This window comes from Balaenoptera borealis (genome assembly GCF_965194805.1).
Source record: "Balaenoptera borealis genome assembly, chromosome: 8".
Lineage (NCBI taxonomy): Eukaryota > Metazoa > Chordata > Mammalia > Artiodactyla > Balaenopteridae > Balaenoptera > Balaenoptera borealis.
The window spans coordinates 74,805,946-74,833,716 of NC_138865.1; the positions used below are offsets into that span (position 1 = coordinate 74,805,946).

The 27,771-nt window shown below is 36.8% G+C and overlaps 1 protein-coding gene across 1 annotated transcript in view; it reads right to left on the bottom strand.

Moving 5' to 3' along the window:
• Positions 1-27,370, bottom strand: part of TRPM3 (transient receptor potential cation channel subfamily M member 3) — a gene marked incomplete at its 3' end in the record, with an annotated part of 933,308 nt that extends 905,938 nt beyond the window's left edge. The window contains exon 1 of the mRNA XM_082401351.1: positions 22,005-27,370. Coding sequence (XP_082257477.1) covers positions 22,005-22,028 — 24 coding nt within the window. The 5' untranslated portion in view covers positions 22,029-27,370. The remainder of the gene's footprint in view (positions 1-22,004) is intronic.
• Positions 27,371-27,771: the final 401 nt, after the last annotated feature.

Consider the following 27,771-nt stretch of genomic DNA (forward strand, 5'->3'; position numbering starts at 1 on the left):
AGTGATTATTCAAAGATGGGCACCAAATCCAGGTAAGGCTGATCAGAGTTTCCCTACTAGATTTTGCTGAAATTCCTAGCAGAAAGAATAATGTAAGCCTAGATCAGTCAGTGGCCAGCCATCTTTGCCTCTTCATGGAAAGAGTCTTCTTAAACATGAAGCTAACACAGAGAAAACCCGAGTTGAGACAGACCAATTCTCATTGGCGTCAATTGTACCCCAGCATCCAGTTGTGCCTCAATCTTGGATTACGATATTTACTTACATAATAAAATACTTTATTTTTGCTTAAAATAAGCTGTTTTGAGTTCTTGTTACCTGCTACCAGAAAACAAAAACACTTATTGAACTTTCTCCAATAAAATAACATGCAAAACATCTAGCAGAGTGTCTGGCCCAGAATAGCCCTCATATTAGTTCCCTTTCCCCCATTCACAAAATTCTCATGCCCACTTTTCTTCCTTCAGCTTAGGGTATCCTTTTATCAACAATATATCTGTGTTCAGAACTCTCTTGTACATGAAAAACAGAAATATTTTTAGAAAAGAATTCTCAGCTCTCTCAAGGAATTTGTATTTTCTTAGATGATGAAGATCTCCATACTCAGAGTTTATCCCAGGCATCTAGATTTCATGAGGAAAAGATAAGAAACTGATTATTCTCCTGGAACAAAATGTTCCTTCAACATTTTTATCAATACTAGGCACACATTTTCCTTTAACCTTTCAAATGTTTCAGGTATTTGTTTCACCGAAATAGGGATAATTTTCTTGTTCAGATTATTTTGGGGGTTGCTGTCTGAAGCAGATGAGTTAAGATAAGAACTCTAAAATGTAATCACATCTTCAGGATCCAAGGTTTAGTAACAATTAATAGACTCAGATGGAAAAGATTTTTATTAATGTATTCCATAGTCTAGTCTTCATTTTTAAGATAAGTTTACTATATACAAGTAAATATATAGCCACTAGAAAAGCTGGATTTGTTTATATTGCTAAGTAAAATATAAGACTATAAATAGAATAAGCTGAATCACAATACTAACCCAATATTTGGGAAGTCACTACCACATGGTCTTTTACTTCTTAAAATATGACCCTTTTATAAATAAGGATAATATTTCTTCTGACAGGAAATTCTCTTATAAAGAAAAAAAATCAGAGCAAAATTAGAGCAGGACAAAGAACTCTGGTAAGTGCCACAGAAAGAAAAAGAAATCTATAAACAGTTTTAAAATAATAATACAAGAGAATTATAATACTAGATACATAATACCAGGAATGTCACATGATCCTTTACAAATAAACCATACAATAATAATGTAGTAGTAGTGTTAGCTAACACATATTATTAATATATGTCAGGCACTGTTTTGAGAACTTTACATAAATAAATTCATTTTATCCTCACAATAGCTGTATGGGATAGGTACTTTTGTTATTCTCATTCACAGATGAGGAAACTAAGGTACAGAGAAGTTAAATAACTTTCCCAAAGTCACACAGCTAATTGGTGTCAGAGCTAGTGTTTGAAACTAGAGTAAGAATGTAAACTGAAACTTTAGGAAGGGAGAAATCTCCATAGGTCTGAGTAGTTTAAGAGACATAATGGAGGGGAAGAACACGAGACAGTCCTCAAAGGATAAACAGGATATGGCAAGAAGGCATTAGAAAATGCCATGGGGAAGGAAAAGTGCATTGCATGCTTAGAGAACAGTGATTTGACCAGGTTGCCTGGAGCAACAGCATCACAAGATCACAAGCAATGGGAGGGCAGGGACCAACCATTCCTTACCAGTCCATGGCACATGGTAGATGCCTACTAAATATTTCTGAATGAATGAATGAATAATACTAGATGCAGGGAAGTAATTGGCATGAAGGCAAAAGGTTAAATTAGGGTCAGATTTTAGAATCTCTTTGAAGGAAGTCTAGCCTAGCAGTTACATTCATAGTCTCTGGAGTCAGGTAGATCAGCTTCAAATCCCAGCTCTACCACTTATGCGCTGTGTGATCTTCAGACTATTACTCAAACTCTCTGAGCTTCTCTTTCCTTTTGTATAAAAGGGGGACAATGGTATCTACCATATAGGATTATTGTGAGGAATAAATAGAACAATGTACATACATAGCCCTTAGTATCTGGTAAATAATGAATAAATGGTAGCTACTTTTGATTGGCAGGCTAAGTAGTTTACCTATCAACTATTGGTAAAATGAGTCATTGAGCCACTGAAGGGGTGTAAATGATGAAGCAGGCACTCAGAAGAGATTAATCTGAAGAGGCAGAATGAAGTGGAGGGGGGGACACACGGGAACAGAGACTGCTTAATGTGTTATTAGAAGAGTCCAATGAAATAAGTGTCTGAATCTAGTCAGTGGCAGCAGAAATAGAAAGAAAAAGTGGAACAAAACTCATGGTTAAAACAATTTTATGTAATTTCCCCTGCTGTGTATTGAACTAACATTCTAGTTTATTAAGTTAGGACTTCCATGAGAAATATATGTTAAAAACTCATTGTAACCATTTATATTAAGTGCTAAATTGATAGCAAAATAAAAAACGATAGGTAAAAATCAACAAACAAGGAGAAATCCTACACAAATATTAATATCTAATGGGCCAACCCATCTTTTCATTTGTAGACTCAACTATTTCAGTCAAATTACACTACTTGTACCCAATCCTTCACCTTTTGATAGCAACAAAATTGTGGCAGTTGTTTATCTTCTAATGGTGTATGTATTATTTTAGAAGGTTTTATGGATTTTTGTGAAAAATTACTAGTTTGGGAGCTGAAGAAAAATTTTTGAAGCCTGACACCATGGGTTAAATCTGGGCCAGTGGGTTAAATCTGTGCCAGAGTACATTATAATTACAGTGCAGTTAGTTTTAGGTTAGCTACAGTAGCAGTGTCGTCATAATAAGCTCTGTCAAATGTTCAAAAATAATTTTTGTAAATTACTCATTTAATTGTTTTCATCTTGCATATAGAGACATTCTTTAATTAGGCATGAGTCAACTGTTTCACAGGCTAATTTGCTGATATGAGTAGAGTTTATACAAGAAGCAGAGTGTAACCCTGGAAGATGCTTTTTATAAACCTTCCAGTCTTGCAGGAATGCTCTTGAGTGTTGCCTTCTTCAGCATGAACGCCATTTCTACATGTGGTGAACTACTCTTGTCAAACAGAATAATATATGGGAGGGTGCCATTTCTAACTAAGAACCTACAAAAATATAAGCCACTTTTTGTAGATTTTATTGTCAAATACCAAAGGTACATTAGCATTGCTGACCTGATCAGAGAGAACTTACTTTTTCAGAAGCATCCAGAGATATACACTAAGAATTGGGTTAAGAATTCCTATTTGCCCAAAAATAAGCTTGCCTCTATGTTTATGTAATTACAATGTTCCTGTCTATGACAGCCCCTTTGTACAGGTGAGCAATCCACCACAAAAAGCAGCCCCACTTGGCCCTCCTTACCCTTTCTTGTTCCAAAGCAGCAGGCCCTTTTCTTGAACCTATTCTTTTATGTTTCCTTACCTTCAATTTCCCAGAACTGGACAAAACTCACCAGTTTCATTTTTTCTAGTTTAAGAATTGCAAAGAAGACTAAATGGATCATTCCCATCATAATTTTCTTTCCTGTGTAAACCTGATTTTATTCTTCTGTGCATTGACCGGTAAGACTGATGTCCAATTTCCTCAAGAAATTTTTCAATCACCTTCCTTTTTGTTCATCTCTATCATTGTATTAAGATTCACTGAAGAACAAAATAAGACAAAACAGTAATCTCTTAGGTACAAGAAAAAATTTGCCAATCTAATAAAGATCCAATTAGATTGACAACCACGGCTTGGGTATAAATTCTAATATTCTATGAATAGAAACTTATCTCATGGCCTCATCCAAAGCCTTCATGTTGCACCAAATATTAAAGCAATTTACTTTCCTACTGTTAAGAAAACATGCCATCACAAAAAAATAAAAAAGAAAGGAAAGAAATGTACTTCATAGTTACCAAATAGGAAATAAAGGGGGGAAAGTGTATATGTTTTGGAATAAGCTGCCCTTACCAAGTTTCCCAGAAATAAGTATACTTGAGCCCTGACAAACCCAAGCACAAATGAAGTGTCTGGACCAGGACATTTGAGTTGCCTGACTGGACAAGATGGTGGGGTCTTCCTTTCAGGTACCTTCTCTAGCATGGGATTTCTTCATTTGAAGAGACACTGGGCCCACAGTGGGTCCACATGTGTGGAACAGGAAGGCTGCATTTGAAAATACAGCCATTGTGGATGACACAGCAACTATGAGGCAAGAGGCCAGGACAGTGAACATCATGAAGCTTCAATGTAAACACTTCAAATGGTCTTCAAAGATTATTGCTTAAAAAAAAATCACAAAACTATGTACCATCTATACTTTTAAGTTAACATTTAAAGTTGTTAACATTTTAAGTTAACATTTAAACATCGTTATATGTTTAATAGTTGCTACAGATGTAATTCATGGCGTATATTAAAATGCATATGACTTAAATATTTGTTTTTTCAAAACCTTAGAACTGAAGATTTAGCTCATTTGATTTAGAGAAAATATCTGTCATATTAACCTGATAGGTAATGTCGGTCCTCGTTGTCAAATCCATCAGCCAAATCAGATTTATTTTTCATCCTAAAGGGCCAGGTTTCATTTTCATTTTAAATAAATGTATTACCACACATGCCTATGACAACCAGGTCACTTCTGAATTCCTATCTAAGATAGAGAGTGAGAGAGAGAAGCCACAGGGACTCGCCATGAGTTTACTGCATGAATGACATAAGGTGCCACTGCCTCACCACCTATTTCTTACTGAAAACATCTTTGCCTTGCTCTAACTACTTATTCCCTATGGAGTTATGGATTCTCAACTGTCCCTTTGTTTGGCATCCAGAAATTTACCCAACTTAGGGTCATTCACCACAGTAAGAATCAGCATGGGGAAGAGGTTTGCCTTCCTTTCATAAAATGAGAGAAGTGTAATGTGACCATACAATGCAGTTTTATCCAAAATAACCCCAGTTCACACTTGCTGCCTCACCATAATTATTAAAATAGTTCCCTCATTCACTCTCAAAAGTGTTCCAATTTGAATGATAATTACATGGTAACCCAAGAAAGGGCAATCGTGGAGGGTAGGATTGTAGAAACCCAACAAACCTCAGGCCCACCGGTATTAGGGGAAAGTATACATAAATGTTAAGAGTCTGGGACGTCTTCATGCTCCCCCAGTGTGTGTGAACCCCCATGTGAAGACAGCTACCTTGGAACACTGTTTTACCTGACCAGAACTTTCGCTCTGAAGTTTTTCTACACCAGACCTAAAATTATAAACAAAGTACAACTGTAACCCGAGCCAATGCCAAGGCCCATTATTTACTGAGAATCACTTGGAAGTCAGTCTGTTGTTATCCATGAGATGAAATAACACCCAAAGTCTTTTGCCAGAACCCAAGAATGACAGAGTCATTCAAGACCCAAATACCTCCTACTCAATAATGCTATCCATAATGACTAAGTAGGCACTCCCTGCACATTTGTTTTTAAACTGTTTCTAGGCAGAGTCCACTGCCAAAATCCACATGGATCCACCTCCCCAGAGATCAAGGCTCCTCACAGGCACACACTGCAGGAGCATAAGTCTTCTGTGTGTAGAGAGAACATTCAGCATCTGTAAGCACTGGTGTCAAAATGGAGGCAGGCAGAAAAGAAACACTGAGGAGGAGTCCATACCAATGTTAGCACATCTTGGTTTGGAGTTTCTTCATCTTTGCCACAGAGAAAATGGGCCCCCTAGATGAGATGATGATACTAGAAAAGCAACTTCCTATCCAGAATGGTCTTCCATGACCCTACAAGCCATCACAACTTACACATACATTGCCACAGGCCACACGCTCACCCCAGCACATCCATTCTGCCCGTGACCAGAGAGTGATCTGCAAGTCAGGACACACACCTCCCCCCGACACACAAAAACACAAGCACACACTGTTATAGAGGAGGGTGCTGTGGTATTGTCAAAAAACACTATCAAGCTGGAATCCCAGAGAAGCAGAAATGTGCTCTGGCCGTGCCCCTGGCTGGCTGGGTGTCTTTGGGAGACTGAGTTAGCCTCTCGGACTATCAGTTCCCCCATCAGTGGCAGAGGTGTAGTCATGCCCATTTTGGAGGGTGTTGTGTGGTGTCCATGAAGTGGTTTGTAGGCAAGTACTCTGCAGTCTGAGCAAGACAGCATAATTCCAAAGAGTTTTCTTAATCATGCACGTGACTCCTTCTGGCTCCATCAGAGCATGCCTCCTGCCTTTGATGAGTGGTGGACAGTCGCTGGTTGGTTAGTGACCTCTTTGTTCGCTGAAATATGTTTTGGAAAAGCTCTAGGTCAAATAGGATGGACTTAAGAACGTTATGCAATGGACTAATTTGCAAAAGCCACCATGAGGCTCTTCACTGAATGTACAGATTTAAGGACCCTGTAAGAAGTTCCTGGGATACCCCTGACCTATTACTTTTGACTTTAGTTATGGGCTTTGGTATTGGAGACATTTTGTGGGAGATACTCTGCTAGAACAATGTCTTACTATAAGGAAATTCTGCATCATAATAAATATAATACCTCAGAACAGATACAAAAATCCCCAGGCCCTATCTTAGAACTTCTGATTCTATAAACATAAAAAGGAGAGTAGTAATCTGTATTTACAGTGTATTTACAGACACTGTTATTCCTAACATCAGGCAAATTGGACAAATATTGCCCTAGGGAATGGCAAATTAAAATAGTCACACTGAAGCTTGTACTTTAGGTGAGTGACTAAAATTGGTTAATGTAAAATAGCAGAACATGAAAGAGACAGTCAAGTTACCAACTGGTCCTCAATGAAAGGTCTGAGGTCATCTATCATAGTTAACTAGGAATGAGATAGAGAAGCATCAGGAATGGCTGTCCAGTTAAAGCTTCTTCTAACAGCAACTGCATGGATCACTCTGGTGTGGTATTGAATAAAAAAAACAAAACTTCAAACAAATATTCATCATAACCATATTTCATGAGCTCCAAATGTTGATTGAGAAGAGGAGGTAACATATACTAAGCCAACAGGTACAGCTGTCCAAGTTATACACTGCACAATTTAAGGGTTGCCATTCATTTTGATAACGGTAGAATGAAATCCCTCATACAATCCCTAGAGTTATATGTACAAGCCTAGTTAGTAACCCTGCATGAAGTGGGGGACTACCATGAAACCCACACATTTCTAGAACCTGAAGACAAAAGTGTCATGCTTATTTTACACTGACTAATTTTTATGTAGAATATTTAAAATATTTTTTAATTTGTAAATTTGCTTTCAAACTGATACTTCAAAGCTACGGGATATCAATAGTAGAAGGAAATAAAATTGAAAAAATTCTTGAACAATGTACTTGCTTTACTTGAAGAGTGAACTAAAAGGAAATTTAGAATCTGAATTACCTAGTTGAAGACAGCATTAGTTGGAGAAAGGTGTCTAGATGTTGACCAGATAGGAAAGCTACAGGTGTAAGAATCGTTGGTGGTGTCTGGCACATAGTGGGGGCTCCATCCGTTCATTCAAGTGTTTATGTTCTCAATAAACTGGTTTTTGAGCATATATTTTGTGTTCCTGGCTTTCCTCTCTGATGCACTGCAGCTCCTCATCCTTGGCCAGAAGCATGCACAGAATACCTTCAGCCTTTACTCGAACCCTTAAGCCTCCCTTCCTACTCTCAGCTTTATGGACAGCCTTCCTGTCTATTCCAGTTTCAAAGGCAGGACACCAAATAAAGCATTACGGAACCACTTGAAGCCTAAAAGAAATAAAGATAAACTCCAAAGAAGGAATCCTAGTTACATTATAAAACTGCAACAACCACACAGGCGTAGCCATCAGAAGCAGAAGCCTATGAAATTTTAGTAGGTTGATTCTTCACAGCTATTTGCAAGACTATATTATAGTATTATAGCACATTTTCCCATCTGCTCTTAGCATCACAGTGTGAAAGCCTACATAACCACAAGGCAGAGCCCCTAGATATAATCAAAGCTAAATTTGAGCTCAAAGAAAAAAAGGCCACAGTAACTGATTTTACATTAGAAAGAAGTCTTAAATGAAAATTGTCTGCTGATAATTCTTGGCAGACTCTGATTTTGTGCATGCATTTATACAATTATACAGCCTCTGATTATTAATGAAAGAATTTGTTTTACATGAAAATATCATTATGCCTTCCTGTTAGTTTAAAATGGTGATTCTATTTAGGGTTGAACAAATATTTCAAAATATCATATTTCAAAATGCCTTTAATCTAACTCTACATAGTTTATTAATTGAACTACTAAAGACTTGATTCTATGTCATTGTTTTCAATATCTACATTAGGAAGTCTATGGCATTTTGAAATCAGAAAATGACAGTCTGTCATCAGTGTTTAGAACACAACTACTATAGAGAGAGCTGTGAAGCCTGGGATATATTTAAGATCAGGGCTGGGAGCAATGAAAAGAAGATTGGGAATGACCAAGAAACAGAAGACAGAATTCCTGACAAATATATGTGAAATCTAGCTATAGACCCAGACCACCAAGTCATGAAGCAGCACATCTGCAGTACAGTCATAACTACTAGTATTCATTAATGTCATACAGAAGAGAGGTGTGGCTCTAAGGTGTCAACAGCAACAACAGGGAGCAGCAGGCACTGTTTACACGTGGTAACTGACAATCTTAACTTGCAATGTATAGTTGAGGAAACAAAAGCTCAGAAAACCAAGTATCAATATGCAAATGGCTGTTAAAACTTTAACCAACTCTGCCTGACTTCACTGCTTATGCTCTGTCCACTAGACAATACTACCTACCCTAAAGATGAGTGAACTGTAACCAGGTATTAAAGGAATTAATGCACAGGCAGAGCCAACAGAAGGCAGAAGAACAGACAAATTGGTTTATGTGATACAGAAGTTTGGGGGAGGTAGGCTGCGGCAGCTGATTGGCAGGGGTTGTTACTGTAATCAAGCAGAGGGCACTGGGTAACAGTTACAGCTGCCCTGCTTATCACAGACAGTCTTCACACACTCTCTCAATGTCTATTCACAGCCCTGCTGGGCATGATATCCACAGCCTTGGCTGTCCACTTGGAATCACCTGGAAAGGAAAACTTTTTAAAACTATAAATGCCTGAGCAAAACACCCAAGAATTCTCAATAAATCCATCTGGGGTGAATCCCAGGTATTGATGTGATTTTTAAAAATTGTTCAGGTGATTCTGATACACATCCAAGGTTGAGACACACTGACCTCAGCATAACGTTTTTTAAACTATGGTTCAAAACACTGGTATTCAAAAGAAGGGATAGGATAGCTTTCAACCCAATTTTGTTTTTTTCCTATTTTCAAAGGGAAGCAATGCGTTAATGAGTAAAACATTACTAAGTCAATCTCTCATGAGTTTTCTTCACCCTTTGGTTGCTGCTACCACTTGTTTATAATATAATCTCATATGAGATTATGTGTGATTGAGCTCCAAAGATACGTTTAATAATTCTAAGTTTGTCTTATTGTTATTATGCTGTGCCACAAAGAACTCTCCAGTGTTCAGGTCCTCAGCCACCTGAATAAGTTTGGGAGCCAGCACTGCAGCACCTTGCAGGTGGGAGGAGGCTGTGAGGAGGCTAAATTGTGGAAATGGTGGGGGGGATGGTCTGTACACAAAAGACAAAGGAGAAGGATACAAAACTGAACTAGTATGCCTTACAACTCTCAGGAAATCACTATGAATATCAGAAGTTCGGAGTGCCATTTGGTTGCTCACCTCTCAAAAGAGATTTTTCCACAAAATGCCTAAATGGCACCACTCAATTCATCAAGAGTTGTCAGGTCTTTCACAAGGGAATTCTCATAATGAGGTGAATGAAAAACAGAATAGAATTGTGTGATTTTATGGCTTGATGGCTAAAGATTGATGCAAAGACCCACACTAAGAAGGATATATTTTGCTTCTGCTCATACTACCTTTACATCAATTCTAGGAAACTCAGTTTCTGTAAGCATAATGCCAAAGCAATAATTTTATCTGTAGATTCTGATGGTATGTCTGACTGATTAGAAGCTTCATTCTCAATGCTAAAAATAATGTAGATGGGAAAGAGCACTAAAAGTAGTAACAGCCACAAAGGCTAAGGATAGAAATAAAGAGAGAAACCACAGAGTTACTCATTTCTTGCTAAAATATTACACATTTTTCTTTTTGCCTTTAGAACATCAGCCTGCTTTTGTGGTTCTGTGTGCTTCATATCATTGACTTAATAAATATAGAAATTATTGGCCCAATGACTGACAGGGAACTGATATCTCTTTTTTTTCTTTCCTCTGAAGCTTGATAAATGTCACATGCAATGCTTTGACCATGTTCTACTCACTTATCTTTCAAGAAAGATATTTCTCAGTATTCTGTGCTCTACATTAATAAGAAAGATCTCATAAATGAAGGAGTTTCTGCCAATTAAAGGACTGTTTTCTAGCTTCCACTTACCAGAGATCTCTATGATCTTTTTAACCATATGCTTCATACAGTATCTTTTGAGAAAAAGTAAGATGATATTTCCCATCACTTCTCTATTGTGCTGTTTAGCATTTACCATTTTATACAAGTCCCTACCTCAACTTGAACAGAAATTAAACTTGCAATTTTAATATACCTCCATTAGGCAAGGCTAATCGGTATTTAAAATCGGTATTAGAAATCGGTATTTAAAATCGGTATTAGAAAGCAATTTTTAAAGAAGTTTAATCATCAGAAAAATGTAAATCAAAACCACAATGAGCTATCACCCCACACCTGTCAGAATGGCTATCATCAAAAAGTCTACAAATAATAAATGTTGGCAAGGATGTGGAGAAAAGGGAACCCTAGTACACTGTTGGTGGGAATGTAAACTGGTGCAGCCACTATGGAAAACAGAATGGAGATTCCTCAAAAACTAAAAACAGAACTACCATATGATTCAACAATTCTACTCCTGGGTATATATCCAAAGAAAACGAAAACAGTAACTTGAAAAGATACATGCACCCCAATGTTCATAGCAGCATTATTTACAATACCCAAGACATGGAAGCAACCTAACTGTCCATCAACAGATGAATGGATAAAAAAGATGTAGTATATAAATACAGTGGAATATTACTCAGCCATAAAAAAATGAAATTCTGCCTTTGCAACAACATGGATGAACCTAGAGACTTGGTGAAATAAGTCAAACAAGGAAAGGCAAATAATGTATGTTATCACTTATATGCGGAATTAAAAAAATAAAACGAATGAATATAGCAAAACTGAAATAGACTTACAGATATAGAGAGCAAACTAGTGGTCACCAGTGTGGAGAGGGAAGAGGGAGTGGCAAGACAGGGGTACAGGATTAAAAGGTACAAACTACTATACATAAAATAAATAAGCTACAAGGATATATTACACAGCACAGGGAATATTGACAATATATTATAATAACTTTAAATGGAGTATAATCTATAAAAATATTGAATCACTATGTTGTATACCTAAAACTAATATAATATTGTACATCAACTATACTTCAATAAAAAAATAAAATGAAATACAGTTTTTTAAATAAAGTTTAATATGCTTCTCATTGGTACATAAGGTTTCCTTTAACCACACACTCTGAGCTTTTCTTAGCTTGTAGTGAAATGCTCTTCCAGGAAGTTGGTCCTAAACTTTCAGTGCGGTTTAAATCAGTTGACCTCAAGCTGCCTCTCACTCTCAGCCAAGTTTCTCTTCAATGAGCAGTTAAAAGTCTAAGCGTTTCCCCTAGGTTACATACTTAAAATGTAAAACCTTATTTACCTTTCCCGTTTGTGAATTCTGTTTTTTACTTATTTCCTTTCTAGGTATTGAAGAAAAAATGGCCATGAAGGAAATAATTAAAGAGAACCCAACCAACCCCCTCAATATCACCAGCTTTCCTGAAAAGGATACATAATATTGTTAGCAGCCACATCCACTGTCTCTTCGACTTTTCAAAAATCTCAAACTATCTTTTATAATAGCTGTACTTCTGTGACATCCTTTCCCATTTGCAAAAGCTGCAACTCGACACCCTTCAACATAATTTCCAGAGTTTTTGCTTAAAGGCTTATATGCATGTTAAACAGCATTGTTACAGGCTTTTTATCAAAGCCCCAAATGGTTTCACTGCTACTTCTATACTATTTACAGACAGGAAGAAAGTGAGAAAATCAATATATCCAAAGCCACAGACTAAAGTCAAACTAAACCCAGAAAAAAAATCACCTAAAATATACCTTTTTCCAAGGTCAGTTGTCAAGAGGATTAACAATAATGATGTTATACAATCGTTTCTTGAACACACAGTATCTATAAGCTCTAGGGTTATCTGTCCTGGCATACTTTCCAGAACCTCCCCAGGCCAAGTTTAGAACTCTGCCTACCTTCTCTCCTAACATGTGTGTGCCAAGTGGTATTTATCATATCATACTGTTACTGTGGGGTTACTAATAGTTGTGAGCTACTTGATGTTAGGAACCCTAAAATCATAACAATTTGCTTTCTCTGTCCTCCCAGAACACTATTAAATACTGTTTCCTTTGCAAATCACTCACTTCTCTACATACATATGACTTGATTCATACAGTTTATTTTATCCATAAATACACATATTTTTAGTCTCAAATCAGCAGAATTTAATAGCTTATGACTCTCCTCCTAGCTATTATTTATCTTAGTTTATTGTTTTCAGTAGCATACCAAGATGACATGTGATATGTTTACTTGTGAGTGTCAATATACTTAACCATTCTTTTGCCTTGTGCACAGCCAAAATTTTAGTTGAAAAACACCAACATAGGTACAAATGATTGAATTTTATATTATTAGATTTTATCACTGACTTATTTACATATAAATATTTCTTTGCTATAAATTATCAGCTCTAGGTCAAGATCTTCCCCACAATCTGGAAACCATTTAGACCTCTTAGCTCAACTTTAAAAGCACAGTGTTTTGAATTGCCTTTGTTAATGATGACAATAATGACAATGATCAACAATAATATTGAAGAACTGATGACCTCTTATTTTCACAACTCAGGAAATGTCCTAAAAATTTTCCTCCAGAGCTATTATACCTACATTCATCATTTAGGATTATTAGACCAGTCGTACTACATATCAGTTCTGCATTAACCTGGGTGCACTGGATAAACGAAACTCCTAGACAGTGGAATCTTAGCCATCCAGGTTAATTTCTTCCACATGAAACTCTCTGTAAAATACCAAGTAAAAAAAATCTACTGCATGAAGGTGAGGAGTGGGAGGAAGGTGTATTTCATCTCCTTTCAAAGTATCTGAAGCACAAAGTGATGACTCCTGAAACACCTAAAGCAATGATTCTCAAAGTTTACCTGGAGATGCCTGTTGAAAGGGCATCCTAGGGCCTTACCTCCAGCAATTATTATTTTGCTCCCACTTTGATAAACACTGATAGAGACAAGCTGCAAAATGAGATTGGAGCAGGAGGGGATCTACATAAGTTAAAAACTAAATCAGCCACCTTAAAAAAAGTGTCCATCGACAGATGAATGGATAAAGATGTGGCACATATATACAATGGAATATTACTCAGCCATAAAAAGAAATGAAATTGAGTTATTTGTAGTGAGGTGGATGGACCTAGAGTCTGTCATACAGAGAAAAGTAAGTCAGAAAGAGAAAAACAAATACTGTATGTTAACACATATATATGGAATCTAAAAAAATGGTTCTGAACAACCTAGGGGCAGGACAGGAATAAAGGCACAGATGTAGAGAATGGACTTGAGGACACGGGGAAGGGAAGGGTAAGCTGGGACAAAGTGAGAGAGTGGCATGGACTTGCATATACACTACCAAATGTAAAATAGATAGCTAGTGGGAAGCAGCCACATAGCACAGGGAGATCAGCTCAGTGCTTTGTGACCACCTAGAGGGCTGGGATAGGGAGGGTGGGAGGGAGATGCAAGAGGGAGGAGATATGGGGATATATGTATATGTACAGCTGATTCACTTTGTTATAAAGCAGAAACTAACACACCATTGTAAAGCAATTATACTCCAATAAAGATGTTAAAAATAAATAAATAAAATAAACAATGTCCCAACTGGGAAGCTGCCTGAGAATCAAAAAAAAAAAAAAAAAAAGTGAAAGGATGGTTCAATCCCACAATCAATTTTAACTTTCCTATTTGGTATAAATTCTATAAAAGGTAAGGTCATGACAGACAAATGACGAGAAATGAAAATCTGGTCTGGATAAAACAATAGCCATAGTTTGGCAGGTTATGCAACACCACCCAACAGGGCTTGCTGTAAATCAATAATCTCAAAGGCATTTTCTCTTCAAATGCCACCAGATCAAATGGCACTCAGAAAATAGCTTGCCTGTGAAATTTTAGCCTCTCTGCAACAATGCTGATTTCCACATATGCCAAACTGTCAATTTAAAACTAGCAAGGTCTCCCAAAGTTTACAGAAAAGGTTTTATTAATGAATTTTAGCACACATCAACTGCATCCAAAGAAACTAACGGAAATGGAATTGACCTACAAAGAATACAGGAATGAGAAAATAATTTGGACATCTTCCCGCAGAATTCCCAACTCAAATCTATACATAATCCAGGGTTCTACACAATTCATATCCTTTTAAGTATGCAAGTCAGGAACTTTTCTCCAGTTCTTTGGAAACTTATTAAAAGAAAAAGATATCCTTGGCGTATGTTTTATTTTCCGTGTACTGAAACAAAACTACATTGTTATTTTAGCAACTGTGATTGAAAGAACAACCTAAAACAGTTCCTATTCTATTCGCTTCCTGAATCACTTCCAAATATTTGTTCTTTGGATAGCTACATATCTGAACATTTTGCTTTCAAGGAGATGCTTAGGAACTTTGAGGTAAAGAAGCAGCACACCCAGACATTCGTGTCTACAAGGAGTGAATATGCTGTGAAAACAATTGTGTGCTAGTGCTCAGGTTGCACAGATTCCTAGCTTTCCACACCTACTCCAGGCTACTGTCGACAACCCATTCTCTCAAAACTATAATGAGATACCACCTAACCCTGGTCAGAATGGCCATCATCAAAAAGTCTACAAATAACAAATGCTGGAGAGGGTGTGGAGAAAAGGGAACCCTCCTACATTGTTGGTGGGAATGTAAATTGGTACAACCGCTATGGAGAACAGTATGGAGGTTCCTCAGAAAACTAAGAATAGAGTTGCATATGATTCAGCAATCCTACTCCACTCCTGGGCATATATCCAGACAAAACTATAATTCAAAAAGATACATGCACCCCTATGATCACAGCATCTCTATTCACAATAGCCAAGACATGGAAACAACCTAAACGTCCATCAACAGATCAATGGATAAAGAAGATGTAGTAATATATATATATATATATATATAATGGAATACTACTCAGCCATAGAAAAGAATGAAATAACGCCATTTGCAACAATATGGATGGACCTAGAGATTATCATACTAAGTGAAGTAAGTCAGAAAGAGAAGGACAAATACCGTATGATATCTCTTATATGTGGAATCTAAAATATGACACAAACAAACTTATCTACGAAACAGAAACAGACTCAAAGACATAGAGAACAGACTTGTGGTTGCCCAGGGGGAGGGGAAGTGGAGGAAGAATGGACTGGGAGTCTGGGGTTAGCGGATCCAAGCTATTGTATAGAGAATGGGCAAATAATAAGGTCCTACTGTATAGCACAGAGAACTATAGTCAATATCCTGTAATAAACCTAATGGAAAAGAATATAAAAAAGAATGTATATATATGTATAACCTAATCACTTTGCTGTATAGCGGAAATTAACACAATACTGTCAATCAACTATACATAAATAATTTTTTTTAAAAAACTCATCCTCCTAATGCTTTAAAAAAAAATGAGGGCAACTACTCCCATTAGGCTCAAATAGTTACAGTATTTTGCCGAAGATGCTCAAGCTATTTGTTATGTTTATGTGATTTTAACTTCACATAGAAATCTAAATTGAGAACAAAGCCTCAATGGTAGTGACCATGGCCTAAACACTCGAAATGGGTTTACACTATTTCTTTTGTTTTAGAAATTATGGAATCTCTAGTAGGAAAAATTTCATGGCAAACTGCTTCATTGATTTACCTAAAAATGAAACTTAAGGTTGCAATGCAGAGGCCTGTTATAAATTGTCTGAGGTTTACGAGTGTGCATAGTTTAAAGATATCATTTAATAACTTACTTAAGTTTTCATGTCCTACCTGTGTGCAAATTTTCCCCATCATCTGATCCAGGACAAACATCACATCTCCTATTCCGCACTCAACACAATTTTCTATATTCGGGGTGGCTGATTTAACATGAAGTCAATTTCCTAAACAGAGTTTTGTTCTTTAAACATCTAATGCCCCTGATTACGATGCATTCCTTTTTCCTCTAAATTGTAAGAGAGAGAGTTTAAGGATGATTTTACTTTTCTAAGACTACTTAAATCCAAAGAGAAAAGGCAAATTTATTGCAAAACCAAAGAGAAGTAAAGCCCTAGGTTTTTTATTGTGTTTTCACAATTAAAATACCGTGGAGATAAATCTTGAGAGTCCCCAGTGACAACAAGCCGAAATGGCATTAGATATGGCATACCACCTTAATATGCAAAGATATTTCCTTAGTTGTCAGTTGTAAGAAGTAGTTATTAATCTAAGAGCACCAAGATAAAACTAGTCAGCTTGTAAGCCTAATGTGTGTGTGTGTGTGAGATCTTTACCCAAATCCAAGTTACTTTCAAAAATATCCTCCCCCCAAATTTGCTTTTGTTTGCAGATTCTAAGAGCCATTTAAAATATTATTAAATTCTAATTTATAGGGGTATGTATCAAATAAAAAATATAATAACTATCAGAAATTAGCACAAAAATAAATTCTCTGATTTGATATTTTTAAATATCCCAACAACTTGTGTACTTATACAAAAAAAGTGTCAAATCTACTTGTTTCATTAGTTTTTATGTAATGGTTTGCTCTATTACATATACATTTCATATTTAACTTAATATTCTCGGAAGACAAAGCTTTTGTATTGTCTTTGACCTTTTAAAGTATGCACATATACAAACCCATGCAGAAATTTTTATACACTAAGACAAAATATTGGGTATGTCATATAAAATACTCTTAAGAGTCATAATTACTCACATTATGACCTGTCATATACTTTTTTAAAAAATATGTAATGGGTGAGATCACCAATGACAGGCAGAGAAAAGGGCTACACAGAAAAGCCTTTAAGACTAAAAATTATTTTAAATTACTGGGACAGGCACAATAATGTAGAGAATGCCTTCAGCTCATCTTCCAATGATTTAAAAACTGCTGATGCCTCAAAGAAATATTCAGAACAATATTGTGCTTGGAGGGGGTTTTATTTTATTTTTCATTTTGTACTGCATCCATCTGGAACAAATCTCCCTGGGTGTGTTACATCTTGAAAACACAATTAAAAACATTAATCAGATCTGGCCCACCAGATCACATAACCTTGGTTGCCCAGCACTCTCTGACATTCTCTAACTAGAGCAAGGGGGAAAATTGCTGAGATTTTAAGAGTTGTTTCAGGTGTGGTTTTTGGTATGGCTATTCCAGGAAGGAAGAAAATCTGGGTGACTAAGCAATCCTTGTCTCTTTACCACAATACCTAACCAACCTGTGTGTGATAAACTAAAAGGTGACTGTCACTGAGACTTCAATTCAAAAGGAAAATAGAACTATCGACATCTTCCCATTAGATACCTTCACTAAGTAAGAAAAAGCAAATAAAAGGAGAGGCAAGAAAGACCCCAATTATATTGTTGGCACACAAATGAATACAAAACTTATTTTAGTTGTTTTTCTCTTCTTAGTTAAGGATAATTTTCATTTTTTTGATTCTTATCAATAAATATTATATACAGATTATTTTTAAGTCAAACAAAAATCACTCATAATCCCATGATCTCAGCATCCAGAGGATAGCCAGATTATCTTCCTTCTGGTATTTTTAAAATATATCTGTTATCTAACAGAATTGCAGTCAATTTCAATAAAAAGAATTCAGCCAGGTGTTTGCCGACAGACAAGGAGGCAAGGAGACTTTCCCTTGACCTCACTCTTGGTCACCTGGGCTCTGGTCACATTCCTTTCTCAGTTTTGCTGCTGGGACGTAAACTGATTCGCACAGCTCCCATCCCAATTTCCAGGGTCTAGTCACACTTGCATCAGGCTCTGCTGGCCTTGGTATTTCTCCTACCTACACAGCCTGGGTTTCTGATGCTCTAAAGATAAGGCCACCACTAGGACATGCAAGGTCTTTGTATGAAACACAAACACACACACACGCACAACTACACAATTTCAAAAAGGCACTGTTTCTTTTTGAGACAGCCTCCATCTGCCCTGTTCATCTGGGGCACAAACTGCACTGCCCAGCTCAGGTAGCCCTGGCCGAAGAGATAGAGTAACACCATCAACTCCATAAGTACTGCTCCTGGGCTTCTCCCAGTCTCTCAGCCTGCCTGCAAAGCTTTACTGAGTGATGCAGGCCACCACCAACACTGTTAATGTTCCATCTTCTTTCTCCACAGTTGTTTATGTGGTCTACCACCTCTGACAGTTTTAGAAAGACAAATACTAATATTTGGGAGAGGCAAGGACAGAGTACTTTGGCTTCCTCAAAAGCAGCACCCAGTAAAGAGATGGAAACCCAGTTCCCTGTTTGGTATAGACAGTGAGGTTGTAAATTAAGAATCAAACACAAGAAAAAGTATAAAGTGGATTTCTTCCTACTTTCTGGTCACACTGAACCTTGTGTTACAGATATTTTCTAGCCCAGTGAAATGTCTCCCAGATCTTAGCAACAGGTTGACTGTCAGTAGTGGTCTTTGGAAGTATAATGAATTCATCTTTTAAAATGCCTTCCTAAGAATTTTAGTGTAAGGTAGGAAACTGTTGCATCAGGGACTGCTAGCCAAATGTTAATTTAAGCTAGTAGCTAATAATTAATATTTAAAAATCCATCATCCCCTGCTGAATTTATAACCCACCTAAAACCACAGACCTCAGCTGACACTACTATTGCTATATTAGAGGTAGTAGTATCAGAAGTACCTTGAGAATTTTAATAAAGACAAATATCCCTCTTGCTTGCAAATATACAAGTGGGAGGAAAAGTGTTCTAAATGATTTGTAAAGGAGACTCTTTACAAGGTGCTCCCTTGATGTATTAATGGCATATTAAGTCTTTTAAATGAATCTTTGTAGAACTCAATCAATATATTAGCTATAATAATAGGTGTTTCCAATGCTTATCACTAAAATTAAAATGAAGGTGTTGAAATCACTCAAAGAGCCTCTTTTATCCATTTCCAAATGAAACATTCCATTTTGAGAAGTGAAAACTCATTTGTAGAATAGGGAAGAGCCAGTGTTTTCAATACTGCATTGTACCAAGAAAATCCTGCTGTATCCACTTACTATAAAATGAACCTTTAAATGTCAACAAATGAATATTTTAAAGAATTATGGCTTATCCACTTAACAGACTATCATGTATTAACCTAAAAATAGCCAAGAGTGCTTAAAAATAATTAATGTTTTATGGGGAAAATCAAAATATAGTTTGTACACATTATGACTCCACTTTTTAAATTATACATGCTTTATAATAATAAATACATCATAATATTTAATAGTTCTCTCTGCCTATTGAGACTGACTGGTTTTTATAATTGTTTTTGTACTTCTCTACATCTTCTAATTTAACTACAATGAACATGTACCATGTTTAAAGATTTTTTCAAAAAGTAACATGTATTTTACTTTGAATTAAAAGACATCTTGATGAAGTTTCCAGCTCCAAAGTACCTTGTGAAACACATACCCCAGTCAATGTCTAATGAAATTAATTAGAGGCTTTATTTTACAAATTGGATGGCTTTACTTTATAAATGTAAATTAAAAGATGAAAACTTAAACATATACCATTGGGTACTGAAATAAGAAAAATGGTAGCATTTTACATAGAAGGCCAAAGATGGACAATCACAGTTTCTTTCCAAAAGTCAAATCATATTCCAATTACCAAATTAAAATGTTTCTGAATTACTCCTCAAATTTGAGGAGAAACAAATAAAATGGCTTTTTGATGCATAGCTCTAAACTGTTTTTAAAGCTTCATTTCCAGAAATTCTATACACATAGTTTAAAAACTAGAGTTTCTCTTGCAATTAGATGTGTACACGTATTCACTTGCCTTCTGTTGGAGAACCAACCAACGCTATAGCTCAGCACTTTTATACCTGAATGAGGACCTCATTTGTAATTCCCCTCATAAGCTGCTTGGTATGAATATGAAATGAAAAACCTACCTTTGGGGGATCCTGTCCTCAAACCTACCTTTTATGGAGCTAACATCTTAGAGGCTAAGAAAATGAAAATCAGGTCAACGGAAGAAAAAAATACATCAAGGAGGTTAGGACTTATTGGAGGAAGACATCAATATCCATGGTCAACTGTGATTTAGAATTATGATGATGACAGTCAGGAGTGTTTGATGTTTAACCTTTATACATTATTTAATTCAAGAGCTTCTTCCACACTCACTTTCTCCTTCCCCCTCCTCAGCAAGCCCCTTAAAGTTGTCAAAGGAAGATTCAAACTTGACCAAAATGACGAATTATTAAATAGTTCTCAATTAAATTTGTGGATTAAAATGATTTCAGGTGGAAATTAATTTTTAGATATATTATTTTAACCAGAAAAAAAAGTTAACTGAAAGCAACTAATTAGTTTAGAGAACAAATAGAAAAAAAAAAAACTCGGATTAATCGAGATAGATTTTTTTCATGCTTACAAACATCATCAACAACCGAAATGTACCATAGAACACATTTGCCTTGTTAGTTCTATCCCCTTAGCATATTTAAAAATTTTCTGATGCAAAATAGAGAAGTGAGAGGGATCAAGAAGTCATTTAAAGCATGTCAAATTAAAGAAAAATAACTTTAAAGTACAAACCATTTACAAACCAGCCATTTCCCAATTCTGGTCAAAATAAAATTAAAACTGCAACTTAAAAACTATAATGTTTATGATTTTTGTGTTCAGAAAACTGGAATATTCAAATACTATCACTTACTTTTTCTACTGCAATCTACAGTAAGTAATTTTACATTCTTTTACAAATAAATAGAAATTTTAAGAAAATTAACAACTGCTAAGTTACTGATAGAAATAATAATTAACCATTTTTTTGCCCCAATCACTGGAATCTAAGCTATTTAAAATATTGCAACGTACACTGAAAAGAATATGCCAGTTATTTTCCCTACGCAATGTCTTTATATTTTAAGATATAACTTCAAATTTGGAAACTGAGATTAATCTTCATCTCACACCAAGTACTGAAATTACTGAATGCTTTGTAACATATCTTTGTTTCTCGCTACGAAATTGACAATTAATAGGCAATCAATCATATCACCTTACCATTCTATTAAATAAATATTTTCAACTATGCCCTTGACTCCTACCACCCGAAACAGAAATACAACCTCAGGGCTCACTGCACTAACACATTCTCCACAGGATCATCAATGAGGACACTTAATGAGCTTTATAAAGAACTTTTCACAATTCAGACGAGTTTAATAGACCTAATCCTCTTCTGCAACTTCCTTCTAAAGTTTTCTAACAAATCTCCAACAAGGATCAAGCCAGGAAGAACACTTTGGTGTCCTAAATTTAAAAGGCTCCTTTGATCTCCTACACCACTTAGCAGCTGCATTTCTGTACACTTAAAAGAAACACGAAACTCACCAGATTTGTTTGTTTGTTTTTCATTTGGGCAACCTTCAAACAGAGGAAACTACGGTGACTCCAGCTGTCTCCTCATATCCTTCTGCCAAATCCGGGAGGTGCGACAGGTGCAGGCGAGCGCAGCCGGCGTGCGGAGGAGCAGGACTGAGGGGTCGGGAGCCGCCGGGGCGGGGCAGGGGGGAAAGCCCAGGCAGGAGCCTGCCACAGGTTGGGGCAGCGATTGGCTTTGGGCGGCTCTGTCTTCTAGCTTTGCCTCCAGTGGCGTGGTGAGTTAGCAAATGACGGCTAACTCCTGTGCTCCGAGGGCTGACTCCTAGAGAAAGCCCCAGTACTCCGGTGTCCACTGTGGAGCTGAATCAATGCAAAGAGGAAAAGCTGGATTAATCAAACATTCCTTCATGCGGTCACACCAAAGGCCACCTACAACAAAGGAAATCATTTCTTCGTTTCCTAACGGGATAATGACTCTGGCCCTCACCTTACACTGTCTGTGTAGTGCATTGATTATTAATACTCCCACAAAACGTTTTCTGACCCAGGTCCTATTTATAGCAGAAGTCTCCTTTGTTTACAGCGCCTTGTGGGATCAGGAGGGAATATACCATTTACCCTGCGGAGCTGGGGCTTTGCCTCCGGAAGGCTCATCTCTTACGCTAAATATAAATATGAACCATGATGCTTCATATTAGTAACAAAGTGCAATAAAACGAATGGTGGCTGCATCCTTGTTCACTTTTCTCTTTTATGCATGAGTGAGTGCACAGATTAAGATGAACCTGATGAACCACCAGCATCCTGATGCTGATGAGGTGCTACCTTCTGACATAAGAGTCTCACCTGGGGAATGTACACAGTTCTCTCCAGAGATGCTAAAAGTTTGTTCTGTTTTCCTACATTGTGCAATGCTCCAGAAATAGAGGCAGGGCTCACATCTAATCCAACTTTCACATTCCTGAAATGTTTCAGAAAATAAAATTCTCATTTCCTTTTTTGTGACTTTAGCTATGTTTTGCTTCTCAATTTTACAATGAAATTTCTGAAAAGTAATGATGATCATCATACAGTTTTTTAAGCACCTTTCTCAAATTAGACCTCTTCTTGCCTTCTTAAATCAAAATCCGAGGGTGCTGATTTTAATGGACTTTTTTGGAGGCGGGGGGGAAGATGATAATACCAAAACTAAATAAATGAAGCAAGTGGGCCAGATTAAAATATATGATGATAATATGCAGTATATTTGATATGGGTAAAAATCCTATAGCAATTAATGTCAACATTAGCCAGGAGGTGTTAAGTATCAAGACCTTAAAGAGATCTTGAACAGGCCATCACGTCACATATCAGGTCACTGAAGCCCCCAAAGGTTGTATGACTTGCTTGATGTCCCATAGCTAGTTCACTTGTTCATGAGGAATGAACCCAGGTATCCTATGTTCCAGAGCTGTGTTCTTTCCATAACATCGTGGTTTGTACTTGTTAAGTATTGTATTCATTTTCTTTTGCTGCATAAGAAGTTACCACAAAGGTAATGGCTTAAACAACAGACATTTCTTATCTCATACAAGTTTCTATGGGTCTGGAGTCCACGCGATGCCTAGCTGGATCCTCTGTCCAGAGTCTCAGAGGTGTCAGCCAGCCTGCATTTCTTTTTGGAGCTCAGGTTTTTCTTCCAAGTGCGTGTGGTTGTTGGCAGAATTTATCTCCTTGTGGTTGCAGAACTGAAGGCCCTGTTTTTCTTGGTAACTGTCAGCTGGGGACCACTCTTAGCAACTAGAGGCCACCCACAGCTGTGGCCCTCTCACAACTTGGCAACTTACTCCTCCATATGGACCAGCAAGAGAATCTCTCCCCAGTCCACTAAGACAGAGTCTTATGTAATGTAATGCAATCATGCGACTGACTATCCCATCACCTTTGCCATAATCTATTGGCTAGAAGCAAGTCCCAAGTTTTGCCTCCATTCAAGGGGATAGGATTATGCAAGGCCATGACTCATAGGGGGTCATCTTAGAATCTTGCCTACCACAAGCATAATTTAAGAAATAAAAGTACCGACATATGTGTGCAATAGTCCTGCCACTTCCTATTAGCTACTGTTACAAGACTAGTTGCATCAAGGATTTCTGTTCAATTGTTTGCGCCTTCGCCTTAGTCTGCTCAGGCCGCTGTAACAAAATACCACAGACTGGGTGACTTAAACAACAACGGTTTATTTCTCACAGTTCTGGAGGCTGGGCAGTCCAAGATCAAGGTGCCAGCAGATTCAGTGTCTGGTGAGGGCCCTTTTCCTGGCTTCTAGCTGTACTCTCACATGGTAGAGAGAGAGAGAATGCTTCTGTCTCTTCCTCTTTTTATAAGAGCATTTAATTACATCATGAGGGCCCCACTCTCATGACCTAATCTAACTCTAATTACCTCTCAAAAACCCCACCTCCAAATGCTATCACATTGGAGGTTAGGGATTCAACATATGAATTTTGGGAGGACACAAACACTCAGCCTATATCAACCTTATAGTTTGGTTCTTTTTCTGTTTCTTTCACCATAGTAGCCTGAAGCTGTGAGGTCTTTTTATTTTTGTCAGTTGTCTTATTTCTTTAGCTCACAGGCTGAGAAAATCTTGATCGTGGACTATCTTAAGGACCAGCCTATTTTACTTGAAACAGGAGGCATCTAATAGGGCTGAGCCTTCTTTTGATGCCATGCATTTGGGAGGTACCCAAATGATTTCACAAATGGATAGCATTTAGCCAAGCAGAGATTGGGAAAAAATAAATGGTATGTTGACAACCAGAGGAGAAATTTTCACTATTTGGTATGAGCAGCTTTACAGACATCCATGGCTAGGACTTGGATGAGTGTTGAGTTTTTGGAAGGAGCTAGGAAAACACTTGCTTAGCAGCATTTGTGATATAATAGAAAGGAAAAAAAATGGAATTTGAGATCTGGATTAAGGTCACAACTAGCTCTACGACTTTTGGCAAGTCAATGAAGACCTCTGATTCCTTCTTCCACATACTCTATATAAATACAGGGATAATAATATCTTTTCAGGCTACTGATGAGAAGTAGATGAGAATATGAATGAGAAAACAGCATCTTAGCAATCACTTAGCATAAGGAGAATAAATTCACTTTGGGATAAGATCAGAATTTGGTTTAGGTTATGTTGGCCACAGGCCAGGGCTGATATGTTATTTGATTGAGTCAGATTTGTAGAATCTAAAAGTTATACATATGTAAGGTATTACATACTATTTAAATTTATTTGGTGTGTTATAAATTACAAAATTCACTCAAGCTTAGTGTAAGAATTAAAACAATGCATAATAAAAGGATAAAGATGTAATCCCATCCTTGTTCCATTCCCACCTCCTAAAATATGCAATATTAAGACTAGTATGTGCTTTTCCATGCCTATTCCCTTGCCCATGTTTGTGTATAAATATATACATATATGTGTAGAAACATATACACACAAATATGTGATTATTTACTTGTTTTAACAAAAACAGAATCATATTATACAAAGCACTCTGTAAATTAAAACTTGACAGAGTATCATGGGCCATTCATATAAGGCAGTATACATAAAACTACATTTATCCTCTTTCCCCCTAATTTCTGTATGTGAATTTGTGTGTGTTTATTTGGATATTGCACATCTACTTTTTAGTCTAGATATTTTTATCCTTGCTTTCCATCTATCATCTTTCCTTTGCCCCCAACCCTATCACCACCCCTCCAGGTAACCCATGTTAAAATTTACTGTGTATCTCTCTAATCATATACACATACATACACCCAGTCACTTATATGGGAGAGTCGTTATTGTTTTATAAGAATTAGATTGTATTATACATATTTCTCCAAATCTTTGTTTGCTTAGTCAACAGCATTTCCTAGAAATCCTTCCAAGATGACTGATACAGGTCTAGTTCATTCTTTTTAATAGACGCATAACTTTCCATGCTGTGGGTTTGTCATAATTTATTTAACTATTATGAACAATATGACAATAAATATTCTTATTTATATTTCCTTTTGTAGTTGACATTTTATTTCCATGGAATACATTCTATAAGAGGAATTGCTAAGACAACAGATATGTATATTTTTCTTTAATTTTAGTAGGCCTTGCCACGTCTCTTTCCAAAAGGACATCACAAATCCTATCATCAGCGCATGAATGTACTCTTTTATGTGTGTGTCCCCCAAGACAGGACTTTACATTTCCATGTTTGTTTAATTTTATCAGTCTAAGGTCAGTAAATTGATATATCAACTTTTCATGCATTACTGAGCACATACTTTTTCCATATTTCTACTAGTTTGTCTTAACCAAGTTTTCAGTGAAGTGTGTATAATTATGGATATAAACCCTTTGTCTTTTGTATTACTAATACTTTTTCTAAACTTATCATTTATTACTTTGATTATGCTATCACATATCATAACTGTTAAGTTTTTTTTTTAATTAATTTATTTATTTTTGGCTGCGTTGGGTCTTCGTTGCTGGGTGCGGGCGTTCTTTGTTGCAGCCAGCAGGGGCTACTCTTCGTTGCGGTGCGCGGGCTTTCTCATTGCGGTGGCTTCTCTTGTTGCAGAGCATGGGCTCTAGGCACGTGGGCTTCAGCAACTGTGGCTCGCGGGCTCTAGAGCGCAGGCTCAGTAGTTGTGGCACACAGACTTAGTTCCTCCGCAGCATGTGGGATCTTCCCAGACCAGGGCTCAGACCTGTGTCCCCTGCACTGGCAGGCAGATTCTTAATCACTGCACCACCAGGGAAGCCCACATATCACAACTGTTTTTAACTTTTAATAAATATAACTACATTTTTCCTTTATAGGTCTGAGTTTCCAGTCTTGATTATGCATTTCTCTCCCACTGCTCTATGTAGTCTAGGTTTTCTTGCAAAATTTTTTTTTTCAAGACATATAGGTTGGGCTCCAATGTTTACAGTTATCAGGGGAACTACTTTTTAGATCAAATTTGGAATATTTTTTTCAAGAGAAGTTAAAGTAATTAACTGTGGCCCAAAATATCTCAATAGAATATTTTTTTCAGATAGATTTATACTTTCCCAAGGTTTTTTATTTTATTTTTTAAATTTTTATTGGAGTATAGTTGATTCACAATGTTGTGTTAGTTTCAGGTGTAAGCAAAGTGAAACAGTTATTCTATACATATATCCACTCTTTTTTTAGATTCTTTTCCCTATAGGCCATTACAGAGTATTGAATATTAGTTATCTATTTTACATAGTGTGTATATGTCAATCCTAATCTCCCAATTTATCCCTCCCCCCACTTACCCCCAGTAACCATATGTTTGTTTTCTACATCTGTGACTGCTTGTTTTGTAAATAAGCTCATTTGTACCGTTTTATTAGATTCCACACATACGCGATATCATATGATATTTGCCTTTCTCTGTCTGACTTAGTTCACTCAATGACAATCTCTAGGTTCATCCATGTTGCTGCCAATGGCATTATTTTGTTCTTTTTTATGGCTGGGTAATATTCCATTGTATATATGTACCACATCTTCTTTATCCATTCCTCTGTTGATGGACATTTAGGTTACTTCCATGCCCTGGCTATTGTAAATAGTGCTGCAATGAACATTGTGGTATATGTATCTTTTCGAATTATGGTTTTCTCCGGATATATGCTCAGGAGTGGGATTGCTGGGTCATATGGTAGTTCTATTTTCAGTTTTTTAAGGAACCTCCATACTGTTCTCCATAGTGCCTGTGTCAATTT